Here is a 17,953-nt window from a genome sequence, read left to right as displayed (position 1 = left end):
AATACTAGATAGAATTAAGGCCCTTAAGCTGGCTAATTCTTTTGTTACAGATGCCGCCTTTCAGATCGCCAAGCTGGCGGCTAAGAATGCAGGATTTGCCATTTTAGCGCAAAGAGCTTTATGGTTAAAATCTTGGTCTGCGGATGTGTCCTCTAAATCAAAGCTTTTGGCTATTCCTTTCAAAGGAAAGACCCTGTTCGGGCCTGACTTGAAATAAATCATTTCTGGCATTACGGGAGGTAAGGGTCATCTCCTACCTCAGGATAAAACAGGTAAACAAAGGGGTAAAACAGAGTAATTTTTGTTCATTTCGAAATTTCAAGGAGTCCCTTCTTCTTCTTCCGCTAAACAGGAAGGGAATTTTGCACAAACCAAGTCCATCTGGAGACCCAACCAGGCTTGGAACAAGGGTAAACAACCCAAGAAGCCCTCTGCTGCTCCCAAAACAGCATGAAAGGGCGGCCCCCGATCCGGGACCTGATCTAATAGGGGGCAGACTTTCAATATTTTTCCATGCTTGGATAAGAGACGTTCAGGATCCCTGGACACTAGAAATCGTGTCCCAAGGGTATCAGCTGGAGTTCAAAAATTCCCTCCCAAGGGGAAGGTTTCTTCTTTCACAATTATCTGTAGACCAGATAAAGAGAGAGGCGTTCTTACGCTGTGTAAAAGACCTCTCCACTATGGGAGTAATTTGTCCCATTCCAATACAGGAACAGGGGCAGGGGTTTTACTCAAATCTTTTCGTGGTTCCCAATAAAGAGGGAACGTTCCGACCTATTTTAGATCTCAAGAGTCTAAACAAGTTTCTCAGAGTCCCATCCTTCAAGATGGAGACTATTCGGACAATTCTGCCATTGATCCAGGAGGGTCAATATATGACTACCGTGGACTTAAAGGATGCATATCTGCAAATTCCTATCCACAAAGATCATCACCAGTTCCTAAGGTTCGCCTTTCTGGACAAACATTTTCAGTCTGTGGCCCTTCCTTTCGGGCTGGCCACGGCACCCAGGATCTTCACAAAGGTTCTAGGGTCTCTGCTGGCGGTTCTCAGACCCAGGGGCATTGCAGTGGCGCCTTATCTGGACGATATTCTGATTCAGGTGTCGTCTTATCAGCTGACAAAGTCTCACCAACATTGTTCTATCCTTTCTAAGGACTCACGGGAGGAAGGTGAATCTAGAAAAGAGTTCTCTAGTTCCACAGACAAGGGTTCCCTTCTTGGGAACTCTAATAGACTCTATATCCATGAAAATCTTCTCGACGGAAATCAGAAAGTTAAAGATTCTGAATACATGCCGAGCCCTTCAGTCCTATCCTCGGCCATCAGTGGCTCAGTGCATGGAGGTAATTGGATTGATGGTGGCGGCAATGGACATCATCCCGTTTGCTCGTTTTCATCTCAGACCTCTACAACTGAGCATGTTCAGCCAGTGAAATGGAGATTATGCAAATTTGTCTCCTCAGATAGATCTGGATCAGGAGACAAGAGACTCTCTTCTTTGGTGGTTGTCGCAGGATCATCTGTCCCAAGGGTCGTGCTTCTGCAGACCCTCATGGGTGATAGTGACAACAAACGCCAGTCTACTTGGATGGGGGGCAGTCTGGAATTCCCTGAAGGCTCAGGGTGTGTGGACTCGGTCGGAGTCTCTACTTCCAATCAATATTCTGGAGTTGAGAGCAATATTCAATGCGCTTCAGGCTTGGCCTCAGTTGGCTTCTCAAAAATTCATCCGATTTCAGACGGACAACATCACGGCTGTGGCTTACATCAATCATCAGGGAGGAACAAGGAGTTCCTTAGCGATGACAGAAGTATCCAGGATAATTCGGTGGGCGGAGGCTCACTCTTGTTATCTGTCAGCATTCTACATCCCAGGAGTGGACAACTGGGAAGCGGATTTTTTGAGCATGCCGATGTTCCATCCAGGGGAATGGGAACTTCATCCAGAGGTCTTTGCTACCCTGCTTCTCAGATGGGGCAGTCCGGAGTTGGATCTTATGGCATCTCGCCAGAATGCCAAGCTTCCGAGATACGGATCCAGGTTCAGGGATCCTCAGGCCGAACTGATAGATGCCTTGGTAGTGCCTTTGTCGTTCAACCTAGCTAATGTGTTTCCATCGTTTGCTCTCCTTCCCCGGTTGATAGCTCGGATCAAACAGGAGAGGGCTTCGGTGATTCTCATCGCTCCTGCGTGGCCTCGCAGGACTTGGTATGCCGACCTGGTGGACATGTTCTCTCTGGCACCGTGGAAGCTTCCATTGAGGCAGGACCTTCTCATTCAGGGACCCTTCCATCACCCGAATCTAGTTTCTCTGCAGCTGACTGCTTGGAGATTGAACGCTTAATTTTATTTAAGCGAGGGTTCTCTGATTCGGTCATTGATACCTTGATTCAGGTACGGAAGCCTGTTACTAGGAAAATTTACCATAAGATATGGCGTAAATATCTTTATTAGTGCGAATCCAAGGGCTACTCATGGAGTAGGGTTAGGATTCCCAGGATTTTATCTTTTCTCCAAGAAGGATTGGAGAAGTTCCTTAAAGGGACAGATTTCTGCTTTGTCTATTCTGTTACACAAGCGTCTGGCAGATGTTCCAGATGTTCAATCCTTTTGTCAGGCTCTGACTAGAATCAGGCCTGTGTTTAGACCAATTGCTCCTTCGTGGAGTTTGAATTTAGTTCTTAATGTTCTTCAAGGGGTTCCGTTTGAACCCATGTATTCCGTAGATATTAAGTTATTATCTTGGAAAGTTTCAGTTTTGGTTGCTATTTCTTCTGCTCGCAGAGTTTCTGAGCTTTCAGCTTTACAGTGTGATTTTCCTTATCTTATTTTCCATTCTGATAAGGTGGTGTTACGTACCAAACCTGGTTTCCTTCCTAAGGTTCTTTCTAATAAGAATATTAATCAGGAAATTGTGGTTCCTTCTTTGTGTCCTAATCCTTCTTCTAAGAAGGAGCGTCTGTTACATAATTTGGACATGGTCCGTGCCCTGAAGTTTTACTTACAGGCGAGTAAAGAATTCCGTCAATCGTCTTCATTATTTGTTATTTTTTCTGGAAGACATAGGGGCCAGAAAGCTACGGCTACCTCTTTCTTTTTGGCTGAAGAGTATCATCCGTTTTGCATATGAGACTGCTGGACGGCAGCCTCCTGACAGAATTACGGCTCATTCTACTAGGGCTGTGGCTTCCTCATGGGCATTTAAAAACGATGCTTCTGTTGAACAGATTTACAAGGCTGCAACTTGGTCGTCTCTTCATACTTTTTCCGAATTTTACAAATTTGATACTTTTGCCTCGTCTGAGGCTGTTTTTGGGAGAAAGGTTCTTCAAGCAGTGGTGCCTTCTGTTTAGGTTCCTGTCTTGTCCCTCCCTTTCATCCGTGTCCTATAGCTTTGGTATTGTATCCCATAAGTAAGGATGAAATCCATGGACTCGTCATATCTTGTAAAAGAAAAGGAAATGTATGCTTACCTGATAAATTTATTTCTTTTACGATATGACGAGTCCACGGCCCGCCCTGTAATTTTCTGAGACAGGTTTTTATTTTTGTTAAACTATAGTCACCTCTGCACCTTGGCTTTTCCTTTCTCTTCCTAACTTTGGTCGAATGACTGGAGTGGGAGGGAAGGGAGGAGCTATATATACAGCTCTGCTGTGGTGCTCTTTGCCTCCTCCTGCTGACCAGGAGACGTAATCCCATAAGTAAGGATGAAATCCGTGGACTCGTCATATCGTAAAAGAAATAAATTTATCAGGTAAGCATAAATTTTGCTAGAAGAGTTTCTGAATTGTCGGCTCTTTCTTGTGAGTCTCCTTATCTGATATTCCATCAAGATAAAGCAGTTTCATGGACTTTGTTTACATTTTTGCTTAAAGTTGTTAATTCTAACAACATTAGTAGGGAAATTGTAGTTCTTTGTATCCTAATCCTAAGAATTCTCTTGAAAGATCTCTACATTCTTTGGATGTGGTAAGAGCTTTGAAATACTAGTCTATTTGTGATTCACAAGGCTTATTTGGAGGCGGGACAGTCTCCGCCTCAGAGAATTACAGCTCATTCTACCAGATCAGTTGCCACTTCTTGGGCTTTCAAGAATGGAGCTTCAGTCGGATTTGCAAAGCAGCAACTTGGTCTTTTTTGCATACATTTACTACATTTTACAATTTTTACGTATTTGCTTCTTCAGGAGCAGTCTTTGGTAGAAAAGTTCTTCAGGCAACTGTCTCAGTTTGATTCTTTTTGCCTATGATTTGAGTTTTTTGAAATTTAAGAAAACAATTATTTGGATTTATATTTTTCAGCTGAAGTAGCTGTTTTTATTTTATCCCTCCCTCTCTAGTGACTCTGTGGATTTCCACATCTTGGGTATTGTATCCCATACGTCACTAGCTCATGGACTCTTGCCACTTACATTAAATAAAACATAAGAACTTACCTGATAAATTCATTTATTTTATAGTGGCAAGAGTCCATGAGACCCACCCTTTTTTTGATGGTTATGATTTTTTTGGTATAAAAGCAAATTATTTTTTTCCAGTTCCTCTTTTTTTTGTATGCTTTTTTACTCCTTTTTACACCTCACTACTTGGCTATACGTTAAAACTAGTATGTGTGTGGTGGGAGGTGTATTTATACTGGTAGGAATGTATATCCCATACGTCACTAGCTCATGGACTCTTGCCACTATAAAAAATAAATTAATTTATCAGGTAAGTTCTTACATAAATTATGTTTTCTCCAAGTGTGATAACCTTTGCCTTAATTCTGTATGGTAATGCAATTGCTTTCCCTCTTGTAATGTCTTAATAATGAGTAAGTCCTATCTTCACATCACAGGCAAAGACTCAGACATAGAAGGCACTGCACAGGAGCTTTCATCTCCATCCCTAATGCACAGGGATGCCTTGCAACCACCTTTGCAAAGTTCCATCACAAAGGATCAGCACTCTTCCCATACTGTGCACAGAACAAGTCCGATCTCAAGTCAAGCTTCACTGGAACAGCATCCCCCAGATCTTAGTCAGAGCAGCAGTCCCATCACATCCCAATCTTCTGAGCATTACAGAGCTATGAATGCGCTCAAAAACTGTAAGTACATGTTGTTGCTGTGTATTTGGCCCTAATTCCTTGAAAACTTTTCTTATCTTTAACTGCAATCCAGTTAGATTTTCTCTGACATCTTGTTATCTGTGCTATCGTTGCTTGGGTTTTTGTGAATTTGTTAGTGATCCGCAGGTCGTAGTGTGCAAATTCTAGGAAAAATGGAACAAATGCTTAGTTATTTGAGCTGTTTGATTACATCATGAGGGTACTCTAGCTATTTTGTGTTTCAATTCATAGTGTGTGTTTTTTCCTTTCAGTGGATCTTCTTAAACAGCTGATAATTAAGCAACTAATGCTCCTGCAGAAGGAAGAAGCAGATAATTATAAACTATTCTGTAGCCGGAAGAGATGTGATCAAGAAGGGGAAAAAGATCACCTGTATATCCAGAGGAGAGGAACAAGGGAGACGCGTTCTAGAAGAGATCTGGCTGCAGAGCACAGAAAGACAGGCAGGGTCTCTGAGCATAGTGTCACTGATCTGGATCAACAAGGGATGGCTTCTGAGGAGAGCGGCGAACAGTTCTTTGATGCCCCAGAGCTACAAAACAAGGAGCACTTGGAAGGTCAGAATAAAGGAAGTGATGCAGAAGAGATGCAGTTCCGGATTTCAGGTAAATGTCTTGCTAGTCAGTGTCATAAACGCATTTCTCCCTTTCCAATTTGATATAACTCTGTTTTTTTATGACTACAGGGAAATACTTGTTTCTGGATGGTTATGAGAACATTCAGGAGAGCTCCACAGATGAAGACCTATCCATCTCTCACCTTACCTCTCAATACTCCTTTCCTGAGCACACAGCCAGTTCACCACAGGTTGCAGAGAGACTGGGACCACCCATTTGTGAGGCTTCTATTCCTGGGATCTCCTCAGAAGCTTTCAGTCAAATGTTACATTACATTGGAAATATTGAAGCTGACCTACAAGAGCTTAAGGTTAGTCATGTGTTACAAAATATAAAGGTGTGTGGAAGGAACATTAAATACAGTAGTTTTGCATAATTAACAAATGCATCGTTTTACTGCTCCCTGTATCACATGACAGCCATCGGCCAATCACATACATATACACTCACCAGCCACTTTATTAGGTACACCTTGCTAGTACCGGGTTGCCCCCCCTTTTGCCTTCAGAACTGCCTTAATACTTTGTGACATAGATTCAACAAGGTGTTGGAAACATTCCTCAGAGATTTTAGTCAATATTGACCTAACATCACTCAGTTGCTGCAGATCTGTCGGCTGCACATCCATGATGCGAATCTCCCGTTCCACCACATCCCAAAGGTGCTCTATTGGATTGAGATCTGCTGACTGTGGAGGCCATTGGAGTACAGTGAACTCATTGTCATGTTCAAGAAACCAGTTTGAGATGATTTGAGCTTTGTGACGTGGTGCATTATCCTGCTGGAAGTAGCCATCAGAAGATGGGTACACTGTAGTCATAAAGGGATGGACATGATAAGCAACAATACTCAGGTAGACCATGGTGTTTAAAGGATGCTCAATTGGTACTAAGGGGACCCAAAGTGTGCCAAGAAAATATCCCCCACACCATTATACCACCACCACCACCAGCAGCCTGAACCGTTGATACAAGGCAGGATGGATCCATGCTTTCATGTAGTTTACTCCAAATTCTCACCCTACCATCTGAATGTCGCAGCTGAAATCGAGACTCATCAGACCAGGCAACGTTTTTCCAATCTTCTATTGTCCAATTTTGGTGATCCTGTGCGAAATTGTAGCCTCAGTTTCCTGTTCTTAGCTGACAGGAGTGGCACCCGGTGTGGTCTTTTGTTGCTGTAGCCCATCTGCTTCAAGGTTCGACGTGTTGTGCGTTCAGAGAGGGTATTCTGCATACCTTGGTTGTAACAAGTGGTTGAGTTACTGTTGCCTTTCTATCATCTTGAACCAGTCTGCCCATTATTGTCTGACATCAACAAGGCATTTTTGTCCACACAACTGCCACTCACTGGATATTTTCTCTTTTTTGGACCATTCTCTGTAAACCCTAGAGATGGTTGTGCGTGAAAATCCCAGTAGATCAGCAGTTCCCTTCCATAAGACAGGGAGAGTCCACAACTTCAAGACACCCCAGCCAATGGCTCAAATATCAATCCCACTTCCCCTACCTATTCATTCTTTGCCTTTCATCACTATAGGAGGTGGCAGAGAAGTGTCAGAAGATTCGGATAGTCCTGTAATGGGTATGTAACCTTCAAGAAAGGACTGGAGTTTTAAGTAATCATGTCAACCTTTCAGTGAGAGTATTGATGAAAGTTAGAGTCTGGAGATGCAGGGAAAGTTTTTCTGTGAACCCATCCAGATTGTCGCTATCAGCTCCTAAGCAATCAGTGTTGACGAGTTTTACTGCTTGCTGATACACACTCAAATTCATGTCAGAAGCGCTGCTACAAGACTGTTACACTTGAGAGGCTGTGCCTGTTCCACAGCATGGATACTGGAGGGTAAGACCATTTTATATATATATATATATATATATATATATATACACACTTTAAAATGCTACACAGGGTCACAGTGTGGCTCCTTTAATATCTCTTTTAGGGAGATTATTTGAACAGCTTGGGGATTTATATCTGTTTAATGTGAGAGTTTTTTTGGGCTCATAGACTGTGTTTTTTGGCTTGGAACAAACAGGTTTCACTTTCGTTTTTTAAGTGTTGCGCAGCTCACAATAGCTTAGCGCCCTTTTTCATAACAGTGGAAGTCCTGTCTTAAGCACCACGTGACTGGGTGCGGTCTCTTTAATTTCCTAAGATCCTGCTGCAGACATCCTTCCTGAGGAGAGCGTGTTCACTGTTAGCTGTCTGGGTCTAGGAGGTGATGAGTATTAAGGTGCAGTTTTTTAAATAAATCGTTTATTTTTGTTTGTCCTTCTGTGGGTATATACAAAGCTATGGAGGACTCTGATGCTACATTAGACAGTTCCGCTCCTTCTGTACTGATTAATAATTCCTGTTTATATTGTGAGGAGGCTGTGGTTTTCCCGCCTGCTCAGTTTTGTTCCATTTGCCTAAACACTGTTCTAAAGTCTAAGAAGGGAGACAAACCTGCTAATACTCATAGCACTTTTAGTCCCTCTGAGCCGTCTACTTCTCAGGAATCTGGGTCCCGAGAAATTACTACCCTTTCTACATTACCCGCTCCACATGCAGTTCCCTGCGGCTCATCTATCCCTCCATTCGGAGTTGGCCTTTTCCCAGTTGACTTTACAGCGCAGTTACAATTAGCGGTGTCTGCGGCCCTGAGTGCCTTACCTCCCTCTAACAAACGCAAGAGAAAGGTTAAACATAGTTCTCCTGACTTAGTCATCTAAATATTTATCGGATTTAGCTACTATGTCCCAGCTATCCGAGGATGAGTTAACCTCTGTGGCTTCAGAGGGTGATTTTTCTGAGTCGGAGACTTCAGTTTCTAAACTTTCTTCAGCAGTGGAACCCTCCTTTAGATTTAAAATTGCTAACTCTTTCATCTGTGACGTGAATATGCAGATTATTTGCATAAATGCAAAGGCTTCTGACTTTGCAGTCCTTGCCCGCCGGGCTCTCTGTTTGAAGTCTTGGTCTGCGGATATGACTTCTAAATCCAGACTCCTTTTAATGGGAAGATTTTATTCGGTACAGGCCTGGACTCCATTATTTCTACGGTTACCGGAGGGAAGGGTGCCTTCCTACCGCAGGACAAGAAAAATTGGCCTAAGAGACGGCAATTGTCTAATTTTCGTTCCTTTCAGTCTGACAGATCACGACGACAGCAATCCTCATCCAAGTCCGAGCAGCCCAAGGGTACTTGGAAGCCGGCTCAGTCCTGGAATAAGTCCAAACAGACGGGATCGGATCAAGTAGGGGGCAGACGGTCTCCTTTTTCAGATGCTTGGCTCCAGGATGTTCAGTATCCTTGGGTCCTGGAGATTGTATCTCAAGGATACAGGATAGGATTCAAGTCTCACCCACCCAGGGGCAGATTTCTACTCTCCAGTCTGTCTACAAGACCAGAAAAAAGGGCTGCCTTCTTGGGTTGCGTACAGGATCTCTCCTCTCTAGGAGTAATTATCCCGGTACCTACAGCAGAAAGAGGTTTTGGGGTTTTATGCAAAACATTTTGTGGTTCCAAAGTAGGGAACTTTTTGTCCAATTCTGGACCTAAAGTGCCTAAACAAGTTTCTGAGTGTTCCTTCTTTCAAAATGGAGACAATTCGGTCAGTCCTTCCTCTGGTTCAGGAAGGACAGTTAATTACCACAATAGACCTGAAAGATGTCCCGATACACGTCCCCGATACACAGGGAACATTTTCAGTTTCTGAGGTTTGCTTTTCTGGACCAGCACTTCCAGTTCATAGCTCTTCCGTTTGGCCTAGCTACTGCTCCAAGGATATTTTCGAAGGTTCTGGGAGCTCTTCTAGCCGTTGCCAGAACACACCTTACCTTGACGATATCTTGGTACAGGCACCATCTTTTCATCTAGCGGAAGAACATTTGTAGTCCCTTCCCGATCTTCTTCGATCACATGGATGGAAGATAAACTTGGAAAAGAGTTCTCTTACTCCAAGTACAAGGTCGAATTTCCTGGGAACAATAATAGACTCCATATCCATGAGAATATTCCTCACAGATCAGAAACGTTGCAAGCTAACTTCTGCATGTCTTGCCCCCCAGGCTCAGTGTATGGAGGTGATCGAACTCATGGTGTCTTGTATAGACATCATTCCTTTTGCCAGATTCCATCTCAGACCCTAACAACTATGCATGTTGAGACAATAGAACCGCAACCATTCAGATCTGTCTCAACAGATTGTGCTGGACAACCTGTCGAGAGACTCGCTCTCCTGGTGGCTCTGTCCAGATCATCGGTCCCAAGGCACGTGATTCTTGAGACCGTCCTGGGAGATTGTAACTTCGTATGCAAGCCTTTCCGGCTGGGGAGCCATTTGGGGTGCCAAGAATGCACAAGGTCTGTGGACTCAGGAGAAGTCCTCCCTTCTGATCAATATTTTTTAACTCCGGGCAATATTCAATGCCTTGAAAACTTGGCCTGTCCCAGTTTATCAGATTCTAATCAAACAATATAACCTTGGTTGCCTACATCAACCATCAGGGGGAACGAGAAGCTCCTTGGCGATGAGAGAAGTATCTCAGAGTGGGCGGAGACTCACAGATGTAAGCTGTCAGCGATCCACATTCCGGGTGTGGACAACTGGGAAGCGGACTTCCTCAGCAGGCAATCTTTTCATCTAGGGGTTTGGTCTCTTCACCCCGAGGTGTTTGCAGAAATATGTAGCGAGTGGCGCACGCTGGAGATAGATCTCATGGCATTCCGCCTCAATACCAGGCTACCCAGGTACGGGTCGAGGTCGAGGGATTCTCAGACGGAACTGATAGATGCCCTATCAGTACCATGGAGGTTCAGACTCCTATATCTTTTTTCTCCATTACCGCTTCTCCCTTGTGTGGTGGCTCGCACCAAGCAGGAGCGAGTATCAGTGATTCTGATTGCTCCGTCGTGACCGCGAAGGACGTGGTTTCCGGATCTGGTGTGGATGTCCTCATCTCCTCAGTGGAGGTTACCTTGTCACAGAGATCTTCTGATACAGGGTCCCTTTGCTCATGAAAATCTAGATTCTCTGAGGCTGACTGCGTGTGGAGATTGAGCGCTTAGTCTTAGCCAAGAGAGGATTTTCTGAGAGTGTTATCGACATTCTGGTTCAAGCTTGAAAGCCAGTTACTCGTCGTATCTACCTTAAAGTGTGGAGGACTTACTTGTACTGGTGTGAAGAGTGTGTCTTTTCCTGGCATAAGGTGAAGGTAGCCAGAATGTTAGCTTTTCTCCAGAATGGACTGGAGAAGGGTTTATCTGCTAGTTCCCTGAAGGGACAGATATCGGCCCGGTCGATGTTACTGCACAAAAGAATGGCCAAGCTTCCGGATGTGCAGTCCTTTTGTTAACGCTCTGGCTAGGATCAGACCTGTGTTTAGATCTGGGGCTCCATCTTGGAGTCTCAATCTTGTTCCTAGTGTTATCTTGGAAGGTTCTTTTTTTGTTGGCTATTGCCTCTGCGCGCAGTTTCTGAGATTTCTGCTTTGCAATGTGTCCCCCCCTTATCTGGTTTTTCATGCTGATAAGGCGGTTTTACGCACTAAACTAGGATTCCTCCCTAAGGTGGTGTTGAATCGTAACATTAATCAAGAAATTATTGTTCCTTCCTTGTGTCCTAATCCTCCTTCATCTAATAAAGTGGCCGGTGAGTGTATATACTGGCAACCTAATACCTCTGAGTGTGCATCTAAAATTATTGTGCAAAGTTTGATAACAAAAAAAGTAAATGGAACAGTTGTTTAAGACTGCATGCTCTATCTTAATCAAGTTTAATTTTGACATGGCTTTCCCTTTAAACCAAAAAAAGTTTATGATATATCAGTTGTTAAATACATTTCAATATATTCTCTTATGAAAAAGTTTTTTTAAAGTTGCATAAATGTAATGCCGATACTGACTGTAAATGTATTTCTGTGATCCCTAGAGGTCATTTATTCAGTGGATAGGAAGAACTTCCTCGTCTCTATTAGTGGACACACCTTTTACAAGCATGAAAATTAACATTTAATTGAATGTCATCAAAAAAATATACTTGGTATAAAGTCAGTATGTGCATATCTATATGTGTTCCTTCCTTGATGTTTGTCTTCCTCTACTTCATGACATAAATGTTCTTGCATTCATAGTGTTGGCAGTTACAGCATTCAGTTATAAGTTTATTTCCAGTTTACTTACATTATAAAATTGAGCACAGGCTTTTTCTATGCACACTTTGAGACACCAGCTACTAGTGAGCATGTACGATAAGAATTAAAAGCATCATTACAAATTTTTTAATATAAAAAAAAAAAATCTGCTCAATTAAAAAAATCAGTTTCTTTCATACAGGTGGTGAGAGTCCAAGATACATTACTAATTATGGGAATTACTCTTCTCTACCACTAGGAGGAGGCAAAGAGTCACAAACCCCAAAGAGCTCTATAAAACCCCTTCCACCTCACACATACAGTCTTTACTTTGCCTCCGTGGTAGGTGGTTAAAGAATGAAGATGTGCGTTTGATTCTTCAGAGAATGGGGTTTTCAGTCTATATGCCTATAGGATAATATAGGTACATTAAAATGCGGGGAGGGTAGCATGATTAATAGTGACAGGGAGAAGGCTGAGGTACTAAACCAGTTCTTTTCTTCAGTATACGCAAGAGAGGAACCAATGGACGATAATTTGAAACAAGCTAGAACATGCCAGTCCATACCATTAACTGGGTTATGTATAGAGGGTATCAGGAAAAAACTGGATAATATTAAGGTAAATAAAACTCCAGGCCCAGATGGAATTCACCTAAGGGTGTTAAGGGAATTTAGCACTGTTATAGACAAACCTCTACTCTTAATTTTTCAAGACTCATTATCCTCAGGCATGGTCTCTGAGGATTGGCGTGGTGGTGCCACTCTTCAAAAAGGGAAGCAGGGATGATCCAGGAAGCTATAGACCAGTTAGTCTGACATCAATAGTGGGGAAGATATTTGAAGGGATTATAAGGGATAATATTGATGAGCATATTTGTGTAAACAAGATTATGAGTTCTAATCAGCATGGTTTTATGAGAAATAGATCATGTCAAACTAATCTAATTAGATTCTATGAGGAAGGAAGTAAAAATATAGATAAAGGGGAATCAATTGATGTGATATACTTAGATTTGGCAAACATGAGAGATTAATGCACAAAATTAAGGGACTGGGAATAGCTTAAAATGTTAACTCATGGATAAATAACTGGATAAAAGATAGGGAGCAACGAGTAGTAGTAAATGGATCATACTCAGATTGGACAAAGGTAATCAGTGGAGTCCCCCAGGGATCAGTACTGGGCCCTGTCCTTTTTAATATTTTTATAAATGACTTGGAGCAAGGATTAAATAGGGACATCTCTATTTTTGCAGATGATACTAATGGCTAGATTACGAGCTGCTCGGTATTAACTTGCAAGTTATTGCCACCGCTAACCTCCCTACAGCGCTGCAATTACAGGTTTGCGAAAACCCGGCATTAGCAGGCAATAAATAAGTGAGCATAGAGCAAAGTTGAGCTCCATACCGCACTCCAATACCAGCACTGCTTTGAGCTGGTTTTACGTGCTCGTGCACAATTTTCCCATAGACATCAATGGGGAGAGCCGGCTGAAAAAAAAGCCTTACACCTGCAATAAAGGAGCGTAAAGCTCTGTAACGCAGCCCCATCGATTCCTATGGGGAAACAAAATTTATGTTTACACCTAACATAAACCCTGAGTCTAAACACCCCTAATCTGCCACCCCGACATCGCCGCCACCTACAGTACACTTATTATCCCCTAATCTGCCACCCCGACACTGCCGCCACCTACCTACACTTGTTAACCCCTAATCTGCCGCCCCCAATGTCGCCGCCACCAACATAAATTTATTAACCCCTAATCTGCCACCCCCCAATGTCTCCGCCACCTACATTACACTTATTAACCCCTAATCTGCCGCCCCCAACGTCGGCGCCACTATACTAAAGTTATTAACTGGAAATATTGAGATCTTACAGCGCTGCGTTTGGTGACCTCTTGCTCCTGTCTGTGGTGGGTCCCCCAAAACACCCACTAGGTTAATAAGATGTATAAAGTAAATAGAGAGGAGCGCCAAAAAGAGGCAGGGTCTGATATATGTAATGCTAGATCTTAGGTTCGTATAGCATTTATTGAGTGTTAGGAAGGTCTCTATGTGTATGTATCATAGGAATAAATCTAGAAGTTTGGTATAGTATATATGACACAAAATGTTTATTACAATTAGCACGAAAAGCGTATACAGTGTCGCACAATAAAAACAAACGTTATATAGTTAAAACAATTAGATATATAATTAAAACTATTAAATACAATCTCACAGATTAAAAACGACAGTTAAGTACATGGATCCATGTGGCCAAAATTCTAAGAAGATATGGCCTAAGACAATCTAAAAATAAATAAATAAATATAGTTGTCTGATTGTGATATGGTAAGTTGTCTCACTGGCGTATTTTGCACAGTGATATAAGTACAGAAATGTCACTTTAACATAACATGTGTGGTAGGTGTGATGTGTAAATAAGTGAGCTTGGTGATAAATTAAATATATGAGGTTATATAAAAGTATAAAAAAAAAACGGTCTCAAATGAGATTTACAATAGCTTGTCGGAGAGCACTTAAAGTATACACCACAGATAAATCCAAGTACAAATGTGATCCGAATATTATGTGTGTACAAAAATATATGCGTGTATAAAAATAAATAATAAAGATAAAGACAAAATCTCAAAAAACTTAAAAACCTTTTCTGCACAACTCAAAAAATTTTGTGAGCAACAAATGTGTGCACAAATCAACCAGTGTAAACTAAAAAAAACATTTCTGAGGTATATATGTCCCTAGAATTCAGTCCATATGATGGACTACTACTACAAATTGAGCATGGCAACACAGACACGGCACTATACAGACATTTTGCCAACAAACATAGAGGAAACATAAAAGACCTCAGCTACTTTGGGATCCAAACAATAAAACCAAATTGGAGAGGAGGGAATTATGAAAAGAAGCTTCTGATTGCGGAGTCAAGATGGATCTTTGACCTCGACTGCCTTTATCCAAAAGGTCTAAACAACAAGGAAGACTTATCCCATCTCCTAAGTCTAAAGTGAACATACAACCATACGAACACTAAAAGGACGAATGCACACCCCTCTAGACAACTTTAGAACATATTTGAGACTAATTATAATCAGAGGCTCCCCCTCAAAATGGAAAAACCACACCCAGCACACAATAGTATGCCTTGTCTAGCCTCTGAGTTCTGACTACTTTTGTGTTGTCCCATATCTATGTTTCATCTGCTGCAACAGCGCAAAGAAACCTGTCCCATTGTCACATCATGATGCCCTCTAGCTGACAGGTCTCCTCTTGCTCCTATGCTCACGCTTTCGGGTTTCATAGAAATATCCCTCTACATTATGCCACGTAGGATACCATCAGTGAATAAAAGATGACACTTCATTGAGGGGAATTCTTCATTACCCTCTATCTCTACTCGTTCTCATTTTTTAATATACTCTCACTCCCCTTGGGCACCTAAAGTAAAAGGGACATGATGTAACCCATCACACAGCCACTGATACTTAACACAACTTTATTCCACCTCTCAGATTGATGGATAAGTCTCTCTCTCGCTCCAACATCTCACACAATAGATCATATAAAACCTAAGGAAAGCATTCAACATACATCCAACAATGAGTATTTCACTCAAACAAACAAAATATAGCAAATTTGTGGAAAGATGCTCTCCGATTTTAAAAAATCATATTTTTTGTGTATATTATTGTGTATATATTGTAAATATCTGGAATGACACATGTTAACTAACTGTATATAAAACGGAACTCTGTTTTTGATATGATATAATAACTATAGACCTATGGGCTAAGGTCTCGGATCTATAGCGAACTGTCTCTGGAATTAGAGAGCATGTGGTTGTGTGTGGCCCCATACATGGGACTACACACATGCAGTGCAAGTGTTTGAAGTGACACATGCCAACCAATTGTGCGAAAACACGATTGCATAGCAAGGTTTGTACACAACATGTGCAGGAACTGTGAAGTCTTGTATTACGATCTTGACCAATCAGATCTTTATTTGTGGCAATATAGGATAGAGACTGGGATGCTGCTCTTGACTTCCGGTTCTGGGTAGCAACACCGGAAGGGATTTGGCCAAATGGTACTCCCTATTTCTAGAGCAACTGACACACACTTGACACCTATAGTATAGGTAGCAAGATTATATCGATCTAGACCGGGTGGGCGGTTTGCACCAAGAGAGCAGATGTGGCGGCAATTGAACATAAACATATAGATGGAACCGGAAATGCTCTCCTCTGACACTTCCGGTTATAGCGAATCACACCGGAAGTCATATCTCTTTGAGCACTTCCGGTCCATAACAACTACGGCACCCAGCAAAACAACAGGTAAAGACAATATAAGAACTGCTACAAGAGATAATTATAGATACCCACAGTAAATAATAACAAACATTAAAAAATGGCCAAAAAAATAGAAAAGAATTAAATAACAAAACGGAATGAAACATCCGGAAAGACATGTGATAACTTCCGGTATATCACTTCCGGTTCAACGCTTTTGGCGCTAAATTTTGGCGCCACAAACATAGAGATGATTGGTCAATCAAGGGTTTATAAGCTTGAGCTCACCAACACCATCTATTAGTCTTGAGAAAGGCCTCCTTGGCAGGCCGAAACGCGTTGACAAAATAGATGGTGAGTTATATTCCTATTATTTTTAAGAATACCTAAACAGTATCACACTATGTTAGTATTTGTTTTCTTATAGGTCTTGAGGAATTTCCGGAGTATCATTATTTTTATTTTCATTTTTTCATTATTTTTCATCTGTGACTCATCACTTTTTATACGATTACACTTTCACATTATTTTCACATTTTTTATATTTTTTATATATTTTTTCATAATTTTTTTCACAATTGGATCTTCAATGCATTTATAGGACTTCCACTTATATATATCTTTAGGATTCCAACTCAGGAGCTTCAAAGGATCATTTCATCATATGGACTGAATTCTAGGGACATATATACCTCAGAAATGTTTTTTTTAGTTTACACTGGTTGATTTGTGCACACATTTGTTGCTCACAAAATTTTTTGAGTTGTGCAGAAAAGGTTTTTAAGTTTTTTGAGATTTTGTCTTTATCTTTATTATTTATTTTTATACACGCATATATTTTTGTACACACATAATATTCGGATCACATTTGTACTTGGATTTATCTGTGGTGTATACTTTAAGTGCTCTCCGACAAGCTATTGTAAATCTCATTTGAGACGGGTTTTTTTTTATACTTTTATATAACCTCATATATTTAATTTATCACCAAGCTCACTTATTTACACATCACACCTACCACACATGTTATGTTAAAGTGACATTTCTGTACTTATATCACTGTGCAAAATACGCCAGTGAGACAACTTACCATATCACAATCAGACAACTATATTTATTTATTTATTTTTAGATTGTCTTAGGCCATATCTTCTTAGAATTTTGGCCACATGGATCCATGTACTTAACTGTCGTTTTTAATCTGTGAGATTGTATTTAATAGTTTTAATTATATATCTAATTGTTTTAACTATATAACGTTTGTTTTTATTGTGCGACACTGTATACGCTTTTCGTGCTAATTGTAATAAACATTTTGTGTCATATATACTATACCAAACTTCTAGATTTATTCCTATGATACATACACATAGAGACCTTCCTAACACTCAATAAATGCTATACGAACCTAAGATCTAGCATTACATATATCAGACCCTGCCTCTTTTTGGCGCTCCTCTCTATTTACTAAAGTTATTAACCCCTAACACCCACTGATTGGAACAGCTAATAGAATGCAAGCTCAATCCTATTGGCTGATGGGATCAGCCAATAGGATTGAAGCTCAATCCTATTGGCTGATTGCATGAGCAATAGGATTTTTTCACCTTTAATTCCAATTGACTGATAGAATTCTATCAGCCAATCGGAATACAAGGGACGCCATCTTGGATGACGTCCTTTAAAGGAATTTTCATTCTTCAGTCGCTGTGGAAAGAAGAGGATGCTCCGCGCCGGATATCTTGAAGATGGAGCCGCTCTGCATCGGATGGATGAAGATAGAAGA

General features: G+C 41.3%; 1 protein-coding gene across 3 annotated transcripts in view; it reads left to right on the top strand.

Annotated features, from left to right (window-relative positions):
• ARHGEF12 (Rho guanine nucleotide exchange factor 12) overlaps nt 1-17,953 on the top strand; it is a 1,204,049-nt gene that overhangs the window by 1,110,545 nt on the left and 75,551 nt on the right. For all 3 annotated transcript variants that reach the window (XM_053691590.1, XM_053691589.1, XM_053691591.1), the window contains 3 exons: nt 4,848-5,099; nt 5,372-5,725; nt 5,806-6,047. In XM_053691590.1, coding sequence (XP_053547565.1) covers nt 4,848-5,099; nt 5,372-5,725; nt 5,806-6,047 — 848 coding nt within the window. The remainder of the gene's footprint in view (nt 1-4,847; nt 5,100-5,371; nt 5,726-5,805; nt 6,048-17,953) is intronic.

Source organism: Bombina bombina, chromosome 8, assembly GCF_027579735.1.
Source record: "Bombina bombina isolate aBomBom1 chromosome 8, aBomBom1.pri, whole genome shotgun sequence".
NCBI classification, from domain to species: domain Eukaryota; kingdom Metazoa; phylum Chordata; class Amphibia; order Anura; family Bombinatoridae; genus Bombina; species Bombina bombina.
Note: the sequence above shows the minus strand (reverse complement) of the source record. Positions and strands in the feature narration are given on the sequence as shown.